At 41.3% G+C, this 13,710-nt stretch overlaps 1 protein-coding gene across 2 annotated transcripts in view; it reads right to left on the minus strand.

Annotated features, from left to right (window-relative positions):
• The window catches only part of GPR107 (G protein-coupled receptor 107), a 147,467-nt gene that overhangs the window by 98,691 nt on the left and 35,066 nt on the right, over nt 1–13,710 (minus strand). For both annotated transcript variants that reach the window (XM_089669048.1, XM_089669047.1), the window contains exons 6-8: nt 12,259–12,386; nt 8,580–8,621; nt 5,340–5,441 (exon numbers count right to left, since the gene is read on the minus strand). In XM_089669048.1, coding sequence (XP_089525174.1) covers nt 5,340–5,441; nt 8,580–8,621; nt 12,259–12,386 — 272 coding nt within the window. The remainder of the gene's footprint in view (nt 1–5,339; nt 5,442–8,579; nt 8,622–12,258; nt 12,387–13,710) is intronic.

Genomic DNA, 13,710 nt, shown 5'->3' on the forward strand with positions numbered 1-13,710 from the left:
CCTTCTGGGACATGTGACAGGTCCCAGAAGACTACAAGACCATTCATAAAGTGCACCGCTACTCTCGCATGCACAGTTGGCACCTGGCTGTGAAGCCACAATGTGTTACAGCAGGGTGTCCACACTGAAGATGCCAGCGCCAAGGAGACAGGACGGTCGGTCAACCTGGCCGGTGCGGGGACACTGCAGGTTCGAGGGACAGGTGAGTGACAGTTATTTAAAAGTCAGCAGCTACAGTTTTTGTAGCTGCTGACTTTTATTTATTTTTTTCAATTCCCACTGGACCTTCGCATTAAGTATATTTCTCTTTCACAAAGGTTTTTATTAACAAATAGCACAGTCATACAGAGCCAACTGACAAAGCCAATGTTCCAAAGTGTACAACACACCTCAAAGTACAGCACCAAAATACAGTGGAATAAGGGGGAATCACAATGAGTAGATTATTGCAATATTTAAACTGATCCACAGTATGAAAGTAATGTTCAAATATTCTTAAAGATGAGAACATAATTGTCAGTAGAAACAAAAAGGGGGCTAGAAGAGGCCTAGACCCAAAACTGTAAGGAGATGCACTGAGGTACAGCATGTTCGTGGCCAATGGACCGGAGTCCGTCAACTGAAATATATAAAAGAGAGAGAGCCAAAGAAGACCCCGGTCCCCTGATGAAAGAGGAGGGGAACTAGAGATGCTGAAATAAAAAGTGAGAAAAATTAGAGTAGAGTAAAAGAAAGAGAGATATCACAGGAACAGGTCAAGGGAATCAGACAGTAATGATGTCCATTTCTCGTTGACTATAACATTGTTCATGTGATGTTCCACTGCATAAAAACTTTTGCTATAGGGAGCTTAGTTGCAATAAAAAGCTGCGTTGCCAATTTGGATTCCACCTGGAATAATGAATCCACAGGTTTAAAAAAGAAGGGCTTCACAAGGATTCCTCTTTATGTCACAATGAAGTAACATTCATAATAGCCCATAAACTCGGATCCATCCATGTGGGCCATCGTCCCTGGCTGGGAACACCCACGGAAACATGGATACTGGGGAACTATATGGGCCAGTTGAACTGGTGTGTAATACCAGCTGTTGTGTAATACCAGCTTATAAGCATTTTCCAAAGTGGTTACATATCTGGAACACTTAGAAGCAGCTTGGAGCATAATCTGCCAATCCTCCAATGCTGGCCCCACCACTAGTTTGCTTTCCCAGTGTTGGTGAAAGGAGTGCATTGGGGGTTCCCCAGAGAAGATAATCGAAGAATATATCAGGGAGATTATACCCCTGGTGTGTGGACGTGACCTACATATGCTTTCGAAAGCCGTAAGGAGGTAAGGTGTCAAATGATACCCAAGGAGCTTCTGAATAAAATTACAGATCTAAAGGTAGCGATAATGTCCTCACAATGGTATCTAATGTGACGATCGGAGCGCACTGAACATCATGATCACAGCTGGGGTGAGCAGGGAACGAACATCCGAGAAACAGCATTCTGTGCACCAACTAAACTGACCCGGGTTATCCACACTGGGAAGGAACAGAGGACAGCATAAAAGCTGCAAGAGGGGTAAATAGGGTGAAAACAGGCCTGCTGAATATTTCATAAAGTCCCAGAGATAGAGTGTGTGTAGTAAAGAGGGGAAGATAAGAAGATATTTCAAGTAGATCTGGAGTCTTATACTTGCTATGGGGCTACAGTAATAGCAGGACAAATCTGCCTTAATTTTCTATGACACTTGTCCTTGTATAAGTCCAGGCTTTTCCTGGAGAGGTCATAAAGGTCTGGAAACCATAGGAATCCACCATGGACCTGCACCAGTATAGCACCCTGTGGCTAATTACACGCATTGCACTAAGTGCCGAAATAAGGGACCAAGTAGGACCCACAGCATGAGGTTTGGATAAGGCTCCCGATGTTTTACAGAGGTTACATTAATCTGAAAGTACTGCCTCCATTGTTATAGTAGAAGGCAGTGGAGAAGTTGATTGAAAAATCAACTGAAGAATTAAGAATGCATAATACCTAGTTAAGCACAGAACCTCCTCTGTAATGGAAGAAGAGGTCCATCAGCTACAGGTTACTAGCAAACTCAGGTCTCCTGGTGTTGGGGTAGGATTATAGGGCTACCCTCAAGGGAGCGTGTACAAAAGCTTTGCCAGTGTTCGATCACCCAAAAGTAGCAGCATTTAACCCATGCTCTATGATACAATAGTCAGTCATGTCCTGTACAATTAAATAACTACTTTTGCACAGTAAAAAATAAATTGCCTTTAGTGCCCGTTCACATACATGCAGATTGGATGCGGTTTGAACCAAATTCAATCCACATGAGATATGAAATAACATTGCTTCCAATGGTGCCTGTTCACATTTGTCCGTTGCACTGGCAGTGTGGATTCAGTGCGGTTTTAAAAAGCGTCATGTCCGATTTATGAGCGGTGGCTTCAGGTTCAGTTGCAGATTACAGGCTATTGACTTCTATTGAAACCGTTCCTAATCCGCTTATGTGTGAACAGGATAAGATCCTGAGCTAATCCTGTCCTGAACCTGATGCAAACCTGACGTGAACCTGTGAACAGCCACTGTATCAAATAGCTGTGAAACCTGAGCTTCAATCCGCACTGCATATGTATGAATCATCTCTTAATGAAGTGTGTCCAATCTGTTTGCTGCAATGTTTGTTCATACTTTTGCTGTCACTTACGTATTTAGGCTGCAGTCTCTGGTCTATAGTTCTTGACAACTCATCCACTCCAGTATTTTAAACAGAAAGTAAGGAGTTCTGTGATTGGAGGTGGAAGATGGTGGTTTTCATTCCCACCTCCTTCAATCACATAACAAATTGCACTCTGTTAAGAGTGCAAGGCTTGTTCTTTTTGTATAAATGTTAATTTAAGAGATAGGCAGAAACAAAGCAATATATGTAAAAAAAATTTGAAAATCAAAATTTATTCATAAATGTAGGTCAAAATATATTCTGCTACATGTCTTTGCTAAAAAAAAAAAAAAAAATCCCAATACGTGTAAATTAATTGGTTTACGTGCAAGTTATAGCGTTTACAAATGGTGTTTTATATACTGGAATTTTTTTTTTACGAATAATGGCGGCGATCATCTACTTATAGCAGGACTGCGGTGGGCATTCTGACACTGGGGGGAACTGACATCCCCAGTGACACCAATACAGTGATCAGTGCTAATAAAAAAAACTGTCACTGTTCGAATGACACTGGCAGGAAGGGGTTAACATCTGGGGCAATCAAAGGGTTATCTGTGTGCTGTTTCACTATGGGGGCTGTGTGTGCTCTTCACTGTAAGCACACTGCTTTGTATGGCTCTGCTATGCAGAGCCATACAAAGCAGTGTGCAGGAGCTGACAGGAGAGAGATCTGTATTGTTTACATACAGGTCTCTCCCCCGTCTGAAATACTCGGCGATCACCAGGTGCCGGGGAGTAATCACCCGCCGGGACCCAGTGATTGACAGCCAAAGCCGCAAATGACGGCACGGGTAGGGGGGAGCACCCCCTACCTGTAACTGCAAAATCACGTATATATACACATGTGATTTTGCGCACCTGTGCTGTCCTGTAGCAGTATTTCTGCTACAGAGTGGCACGGAACTGGTTAACATCAATTTCTCATTTAAATATTTATAGCATAGCCTATAGTGAATACTCCAAATTTATAAACAGTGAAAATAGGAATGGGTAGCAAATACATTTTTTTCTGGATAATCAGTTCTTTGTTAGCCTATGTAATAATCATAATAAACAGAATATAGAAGGTTAGTGGAGTCATCCAAGAAAAAGAAGGGAGGGGAAAAAAAAAAGGTTAGGATATTGAAGATATCAGTGAAAGAAAATGAAAGGAAGGAGGAATCATCCAACACACATAACCAATATGAGGATATGCTGAAAGGTTAGCTTGTACTCAAGGTCAAGTAGGAATCCCATGCACATAATACTGCATTAAACGTATCCAGAGTATTCCACAATCTATGCACAAGGTGTCCCATCAATGCAAGGCCTTTTCCAAATGGAGATGCCAAGCAAGTGACCTCCTATGAGATTTGTACTACAACTGACCTACAAGTCACCAGAGCCACAGGAGTCTGCTGACTGAATAAATGTAAACATTTTTAACAATTGCTGCTGCTGCAACCACAGATTGGTCACACCAGTACCTTATTTTTACATGTGCAAATGTCCATAAACAGGTTTAAAGCTAAATTATGGACAAAAACGAACACTACCTTAACCTTTAAAGCGGTATGAAACCCAAATGTAATAAAATTCAGCTTACTAATTCTTAGATGTGATGGCTGCATTAATTTTCTTCTTTTTTTTGGCCTGTCAATGTTGTTTCTCAATAGAACAGGCTATCGTACAGATCAGTTACAAGGTTTAGACCAGCCTTTCTCAACCAGGGTGCCCAGGTACCCTGGGGTGCCTTGAGGTTTCTTCAGGGGTGCCTTAGCAAAATGTCTAAAAATTGCCCAAAACTTGTATACAAGCCAGCAGGTGGAACAAGCCTGCCTTTTAGTTACACAAAGTTACAGGTTTTCATTGTGCACCATTACCACCTTCTAGTCGCTGGCATCCTGACAACCAATGACATCATCAACTGATAAGGAGCATGTCAGCTGGATGCACAGCATCCTTGTTTGCCCTTCCCCTGCCCCGATCCATCAATGCGGAGTTCACATTAGCTCAGTGATGGAGAAAAACTGGAATACTAGTCAGTACCAGTGTGCTAAAGTATATTTACTTTGGAAGAATAAATCACCTCTAATGTTAGGTGTCCTACATTTTAGAATGGGCTGCCTCGGGACATCATTTTAAAGGGTGCCTTGACTGAAAAAAGGTTGAGAAACACTGGTTTAGACAAACCATTTAGCACTGACAAGAGTGCTTAGCATGGTCAGTTTTTATTAATTTATGTAAAACCTTTATCGCAAAAGAAAAACAAACCTGCTACTGTAACTGCTTTTAACGTATGAGCTGAAGTTTGGCTTCAATTTGCTAGTTTATCTAAATCTGCTAGTACATCTAAAACATTACCCTTCCCTCAGCCTGACGTTGCTGCTATCCAAAGGTGTCTCTGTTACTCCTTCATCCAGAGTGGGGGGGACTTTAATACAGGAGGTGCGTTTCTAGCCAGATCACCAGGTGAAAAACAGAGGGGAAAATCCTAAAAACAAGAAAACAAATGCAGCCGCAACATCTAATAATTGACAAGGTGTAATATATTACATTTTTGGATTTGGGTTTAATACCACTTTAATACTTCGTAAATGTATGTATTTCCTTGTTATTCTTAGAAAATGCACACTTACCTCAAGGCTGAAGGAATACTGCTTCCTGCTTTCTTTAGGACAATTGTGGAAGTACAAGCTGTATAGGCCCTCCAAAGAGTTTGCAGTCACATTAAATGCAAACTAGAATGTAAATTGAAAAAAGAAAAAAAAAAAAAAAAAAAAGAAGGTTCAGGTCCAGCATAGTCATATTAAACAAATGTTTATGTACTCACTATGCATTAACTATGAGCAGACACAAGTACAGGTAGTATATATACCCGAGTTTGTCTTTAAGGCAAAATCCTGCTTTCGAAGGCAAAAATTAGCATTGCTAGCCAATCAGTCTCCAGAGCACATTACTGGGAGATCCTCAGTTTGCTGCTGTTTCAACACAGTTCAACCAGACTGGGACAAATAGGTGAAACCAACGTACTCCTTAAAGCGGTTGTAAAGGCTCAAGGTTTTTCATGCATTGTATGAATTAAGGTAGAAAAAAACCTGTGTACAGCAGCCCCCATTAATACTTACCTGAGCCCCATCACAGTCCAGCAATCTGCATGAGAGCCTCAGCTCTTTGGGGATTCTCCCTCCTTGCTGGCTAAGACAGTTATTGGCTCCAGCTGCTGTCAATCACAGCCAGTGAGCCAATAAGAAAATAGAAAGAGTGAGGCAAAGCCATGGCTCTGTGTGTGAATGGACACGCAGAGCAGCGTCTTGGGAGCGAGCCTGCTCGAGTGCCCCCATAACAAGCGGTTTGCTCTGGGGGCACTCGGCAGGAGGGAAGGGCCAGCAGCACCAGCGGGTGACCCAAGAAGAGGAGGATTGGGGCTGCTCTGTGCACAACCACTGCACACAGCAGGTAAATATAACATGCAATTATAAGTTTAAAAGGCTTACAAAGCAGAGGTATAGATCACCCATAGAGGGGAGATCTCAAGGTACTGGGATAGGTCACCAACTCACCATACATTTAAGCAGTGGGGTCCCCCAAAGCCGGGGTCATATCATGGAAAAACGTGTTGGGGACCAAGAGAGGCCACCTAGGAAAAGGCTTAAAAGGAGAACTAACCGCGGTGTAACCAAACCAAACAACTTTATTGAGATCAAAATTAAAGAAAATTAGGCCAAGTGGCCAGCAATCCTCCAATCACCATTAAAATAAGGTTAGATAACCTTAAAATACAACCCCGGGCTCTGCACATCCACTCATTTACACTGCAATGCATTCACTAGGTCTCATAGAGAGCGTAGCATGACAGGCCAGCAATTTCAAGACCGGCAGTCAGTATATGCTAGTAAGCAGAAGGCGGGCTTAGCTCAATAATCAACCAACAGTCAGAGAGTCGTGCTGACTGCAGTTTGCTCTATAGAGGGATCTGTGTACTGATAATAAACGGGGGATTCCGCCATTAGGTATCCAGGCATCGGGTGGCTGAAAACTTCGATGTCAGTTAGGGCAGGACCCACGGCTCGTTGTCTAACCTTATTTTAATGGTGATTGGAGGATTGTTGGCCACTTGGCCTACTTTTATTTAATTATGATCTCAATAAAGTTGTTTGGTTATACCGCGGTTGGTTCTCCTTTGTGCCTTTTCCTAGGTGGCCTCTTTTGCTCCTCAACACGTTTTCCTAAATATAACATATAATTTTTTTTCGTTTGTTTAAATTGCCTTTAATATCACTTTAACAGACAACTGTACTTTTACATCCTTTCTGACTCGCCTCCCTGAGAAAAAGTTACACACCTACCTCACCCCAGAAGAGTAACTTACAGAATCAGACTGCTGCAAGAAAATTCACTCAGGAACAACTGAGCTGCCCTGAAGACCGCTCACACCTGTGTATCCCTTGTTCTGGGGGTCTGGCGCCGCCCCATGAAAAATGCCGCCCAGGGCAAACGCCTTGTTTGCCTCGCAGTAGATACGCCCCTGGCTGCATCTCCACTCAGGACCACCAACCCAATATTCTCCTAGAAGAACTAGCTCAGGGGGCAAAAGCTTCTCTCTTGCACAATCCGCCCCTGCCCCTTTTTCCTGTTACCAGCATAAGAAGCAAGGGTAAATATCACCCACTAGGAAACCATACAGGGGTTCAGACTCTTCCATACTCTACTAAAAATATCAAAATAACTTTTTAGTTTTTGACAGTTTGGAGAGGAAAAAGGGACATTTTGCCATCTGGAACAGAGGAAACAACAAAAACTATTCCCCCAATTAGTAATACAGGTGCTTTAATTGTTGTCTGTTTCCCTTGTGGAGAGATTTACATCACACCCTCTCCTGCTGACACAAGAGACAGATTTTTTTTACCGTTGGTGGTAATGTCGGCCCATTGAACAGACGATTTTTCGTTTTTTGTTAAAAAAAACGGCCGGTTTTCGACCCATCTATGGCCTGCATTAGAAGAAAATCGGAAAGCAATAAAAGACCTCAAAAGATGGGTGGCCCTGAGCAAATGGTTTACATCCTGGGTCACTCATCTGTTCCTAATTTTAACACCTCTGGTGTTTGTTTACATGCCAACAACTGTCAACCTATCATTGATTTGCACAAGATACCTGGCCACAGCTGAAGGAACACACACACATATTCTCCTTAGAGACTTTTGCTCTGTTCACACTTGTGAGACTCCAAAGTTGCATGATTTCCAGTACAACTTTGATGTGACTTTACACTCTCTAGCACTCAAGTCGCATCAAAGTAGTGCAGGAACCTTTTCAAAGTCGCATAGATCCAAACAGGTGCCATTGATAACAAAGGACTGTGACTTGTCCAAAGTTGCATGACAAGTCACACAAAGTGTGAATGGAGCCTTACGCTAATTCCTGGTGGTGTATGGCCTTGATTAGCATTGTGAATGAGGCCTAATTCAAATCAACACCACTTCTGTACATACAGGAAGCCCCTAAATTACAAGCCAGGGTTTTTGAAAGCCCCTCCGCATCCCAAAATGCATAGTGTGTTTTTTTTGCCCATTGGAGTGCCTGTATTGCTCTATAAGCTGTTGGAGGAATGGAGGTCCACTGTTATGAAGCGCAGGTCAAGGACTGCATGCTGTGAGTACAAACCTTCTAGGCTTTTATAAAAAAAAAAAAAAAAAAAAAAAAAAAAAGGATGTACAAGCACCTAGCTTTGTATATGCTTTTCGAACAGCCATTATTCTCTAATAAAAAGTCTGGTGCAAGCGTGGACTTCAGGAATACAGGGAACTGCAAGGAATAAACACTGTCCAACCTGCAGAAAGGAAGTTGGATATCAGTAGAAGATGATGAAAATATACCTGGAAGGAAGCAACCCCTTTTTCAACTTTAATCTGATGACACTGCAACAGAGAAAAAGAAAAGGTTACCTATGCCTGATGTGATACATTTGTCAGAAATTACAATGACAGATGTAAAATAGTAAGAGTTATAAATGTTTGTAGTCATTTTTAGAACACCTTTGGCTGCTTGGGTAGAATGGGAAAGCAAGCATTCTCCGAAAGAAAATATTTGGTGAACTCAAATTTTTTTTTCCACCTACTAGTTCCCTCTTGCAATGCAAAGTGCTTTAATCACTGAAACAATGGTCAATGAGCACAGATGTTTGCCTGGCAGTCTAAAGTACACAGGGGTTTATTTACTAAAGGTGGAAAATGCAAAATCAGCCTCACTTTTACATAGATACCACTTAGCTTCCAGGTTTTATTGTCAAAGCTTAATTGAACAAGCTGAGGTTAGAAGCGGATTGGTTTCAATGCAGAAGTGAGACGGATTTTGAACTCTCCACCTTTAATAAATAAACCCCACAGGTTTGGAGGTGGCCCTGGACACTCCCAGGAACAAGAGTGAGTGTTGGCTATATTAATTTGATACAACTACCAGCTATATGCAAATGCAAGCACCCCTATTTACCTCACAGTCCTAGAAGTCACAGAACCCTGGATATTTCATTATGCAATATCGTGAGAAAGTCAGGTTCAGTTAAAAATGGAATTTTAAGTTTTTAAAAAAAAAGTTAGGGAACAGGGGGGAGTTTTATTGCAGAAGAGCCACATTGTGTCTCTTCTACATTAAAGTTTCCTACCTGCCTGTCCTGCCACTGTATACTGAGCTGCACAGGGGGGTTGGGGGGGGGGGGGGGCGGCAGTAGCTGAAGAGACGGGCCTTGCCTCCCAGCATTACACAAGGTTGTGGTGGTTCCTTTCTACTGGGTGTAAAGGCACCCGCTTTGAAATGTGGGTTGCCATAGGTCGCGGATGTGGGGGTCCATCTGGAGGTAAGCATCGGGAACATATTGCAATATTAGTTCTTATTATATATAATAGATTGAAAATCAAAGTGGGTGGAACTAGCTATAATTTACATGCTATGATGGATATTTCATATATAGGTATTCGTCATCTAGTAGAAAACACTATATGAAGCACAATTCAGTGGGCTACAGTTTAAAATCACAGTAAACGCTACAGCCATTTGCAAACACTATAACCTTTACGTAAACCAATTCATTTACACGTATTGGGATTATTTTTTGTAGCAAAGACTTGTAGCAGAATATATTTTGGCCTAAATTTAAGATGAAATTAGATTTTTTAAGTTTTTTTACTGGACATGTTTAACCACTTGCCGTCCGCCTGCTGTTTATAAACGGCAGGGCGGTGGCAGTCCAGGGGCGGGTTGCCGTTCATAAATGGCACCCGCCTTTTCTAGCTGTGTGTGCCCGCTGTGCTGGACACAGTGAAACACCGATCGTCGGACGGGACCTCTGTACGAGGTCCCGATCATGTGATCACTGATTGGCGAATCAGTGATCACATGCAAAGTAGTAAGCAAGATGTCACTTGTGCCATCATTGCTTACTACGTGTGAAATCTGTGAATGATCACAGAGGTCACATGGTACAAGGCTATTCACAACAGCCTTGTACCATGTGACAAGCTGTGACCAATCACAGCTCACTCAGTACTTCTCAATGACTGCAAGAATGCAGACAGAGAGAAAGAGAAATGATTGCTTTTACATCCTATATGGGTGTAAAAGCAATCAGTGTAAAAAAAAAAAAATTTTCATCACCCCCCACAAGTAGTACAGTGTCACCATGGTGACACTGTACTGCTAGGGTGACAGTATGTTAAAAAAAAAAAAAATAAAAAATAATAATATAAAAAAATAAAATAAAAATGTAAAAAAAAAAAAGTTTAAAAATTATAAATTTTTGGTTATAAACTAATTTGGATGTTATTTTTTTACTAAAAAAATAACGGAATAAATTTTGGCCAAGATTTATGATGAAATATTATTTATTTTCAAAATTTTATTAAAAAAACACTTTTTCAAAATTTTTGGACTTTTTCATTTGCATAGTAAAAAAAATAAAAATCCCAGCGGTGAATAAATACCACCAAAATAAAGCTTTATCTGTCTCAAAAAAATGGTAAAAAATTCATATGGTACAGTGTTGCATGACCGTGCAATTGTCATTCAAAGTGTGATAGCGCTGAAAGCTGAAAATTGCCCTGGACAGGAAGGGGGTAAAAGTGTCCGGACAGGAAGTGGTTAATAGCAAAAATTCAAGAATATTGTTTTTTTTCTCAAAATCGTAGGTCTTTTTTTTTTTAATAGCACAAAAAATAAAACACACAGGCGATCAAATAACACCAAAAGAAAGCTCTATTCATGGGACAAGGACGTAAATTTAATTTAGGTGCAGCGTTCGTGACCGCGCAATTATCAGTTAAAGTAATGCAAAAAATGGCCTGGTTGGGGGGAGTAAATCCTCTGAAGGGCAAGTGGTTATCAGAACATAGCACAGTTTACATTTTATATGTCCAGAGTACCACCCTGTGGTGACATATTCAGTTTCCTAATTTGTATAGAAACAGTGACTATGCATCATTGATTTATCATTCCCTTTCATGCTCCCTCCTTTTGGCAACATTTACCATGAAAATTCTTTAACCACTTCCAGACCGGACACTTTTACCCCCTTCCTGACCAGGGCAATTTTCAGCTTTTAGCGCTATCACACTTTGAATGACAATTGCGCGGTCATGCAACACTGTACCCAAATTAATTTTTTACCATTTTTTTGAGATAGATAAAGCTTTATTTTGGTGGTATTTATTCACCGCTGGGATTTGTATTTTTTTTGCTATGTAAATGAAATGTCCAAAAATTTTGAAAAAAAGTGTTTTTTTTATAAAATTTTGCAAATAAATAATATTTCATCATAAATCTTAGCCAAAATTTATTCCGTTATCTTTTTAGTAAAAAAAAAAAATCCAAATTAGTTTATAAGCAAAAATTATAAATTTTTAAACATTTTTTTTTACATTTTTATTTTATTTTTTTATATTATTATTTTTTATTTTTATTTTTATTTTTTACATACTGTCACCCTAGCAGTACAGTGTCACCATGGTACTTGTGAGGGGTGATGAAGATTTTTTTTTTTTTTTTTTTACACTGATTGCTTTTACACCCATATAGGATGTAAAAGCAATCATTTCTCTTTCTCTCTGTGTGCATTCATGCACTCATTGAGAAGAACTGAGTGAGCTGTGATTGGTCACATCCTGTCACATGGTACAAGGCTTTTGTGAATAGCCTTGTACCATGTGACCTCTGTGATCATTCACAGATTTCACACATAGTAAGCAATGATGTCACAAGTGACATCTTGCTTACTACTTTCATGTGATCACTGATTGGCCAATCAGTGATCACATGATCGGGACCTCGTACAGAGGTCCCGTCCGACGATCGGTGTTTCACTGTGTCCGGAGGACACAGCGGGCACCGGATCGCGGTGCTGCGCGCTCCCAGGGAGCGCGCACAAGCAGGGTGCGGGGAGGCCGTTTATTGACGGCCACCCGACCCTGCAGTGCCACCGTCCGGCCGTTTATCAACGGCCGGTCGGCAAGTGGTTAAGTTTAAGTGTCTCTTAAAAAAAAAAAAAAAAAAAAAAAAAACTGTTACCAGCTCAGTGGTGTTATTCTTTTCTACTTTCCCACTGGAGTTTTCATCATGATGATTTGGGGTTTCTTCATTCTTTAGCTTTTCCTCTGTTTTTGGATCTTTAGACTTACTATTTATGTCCGGATTGTCTACACAAAACACACAGAATACAAGTTAGATATCAAAGCTTGAGCAGTGAGCCCAAATCAACACCCACTGTCCCAATTAGGATCTTCAAAGTCCACATTTAACTGATGCTTCTTGTGAATCTAGCCAACACTAACATTCAGACAATCAGATTTTCTGCCATGTTCAAGATAAAGCAAGGATGTTTTATTAAATTTCAAATCTATTTAGGTACGCAATAAAGTTATAGTGTATAAAATGACAATAAAATATCATCATTAGAAAGGTAAAAGCAACTCCACAACTTTTTCCCCCCCAGTTTCAAGGCCAAATCCAGATTCTGTGCTCCCCCTCCTCAGTCTCATCCTCTTCCCCCAGAGGCCCTCTGTGAGTATTCAATGTCGCTTTTTTCTAACATTCTTAAAAAGACTTTAAATTGGTGCTAAAGGGTTTTTTTCAGCAAGCAGCTCCCCATTCATTGCCCCTAATACTTACCTGAGGCTGATCCAGGAATGTGAACGAGAGCAGGAGCTCTCCTGGGTCACTCCCTCCTCATTGGCTCAGACACAGTGGCTCCTGCTGCTTTCGGTCACAGCCAGGGAGGAGGAAGTGGGGGGGTGAGACTGAACTGCACGCTTTGTCTCTTACGGCTACACAGAGGCGGTTTGGGAGCGAGCACGCACGAGTGCCCACAGAGCAAGCAGCAGGGAACAGGCTTGAGAGTCATAGAACCTGGGAGATCCCCAAGCAATGAATAAGAAGTATGGGAAACGACTAGGCAAACAGAACAGTGCGAATAGACACAACAATAGCAAGGGCCAACAGACCCAGCTTCCAAGTGTCACTGCAAGAACCCTGTTGCTGAATCATGCATGTACAAAAGACTGTATGTCCACCTAGTAAAACTTTGAAAAAGGTATGGACAGAAGACAAGGAAGAGTCCATACAAAGCTGGACAACTGAGGTTTGACGTCTGAATGCCCAGGAAACTCCCCAGGAGGAGTGAGCACATAACACTGCAGGAGGAGCCATATCTTTCAGAGCATAAGCTCTTGCCAGGAGTTGTCATATCTGTCTAGTGATGTTAGATTTTGAAGCAGGGCATTATTGTAAGATCTTGAGGGTAGGGTGAATAGGGAGTCCATCTTTCTGACCGATGCTGTAGCTTTAAGATAGACTCTGATGGCTCTGACCATGTCCAGGCAGTGAAAAGCAATTTCATTTGGGTGCTTAGGAGTAGGGCACAAAGAGGGAAGGACTATTTCTTCTTTGAGTGAAAGACTGTCACCACCTTGTGGAAAAAAAAAAAAGAAGAGGGTCTTGGGCACAAACACTACTTTGCCCTTG

The sequence above is a fragment of the Staurois parvus genome, unplaced genomic scaffold (assembly GCF_062004578.1).
Source record: "Staurois parvus isolate SC_StPar_1 unplaced genomic scaffold, SC_StPar_1.0 ptg000068l, whole genome shotgun sequence".
In the NCBI taxonomy this organism is placed as follows: Eukaryota; Metazoa; Chordata; class Amphibia; order Anura; family Ranidae; genus Staurois; species Staurois parvus.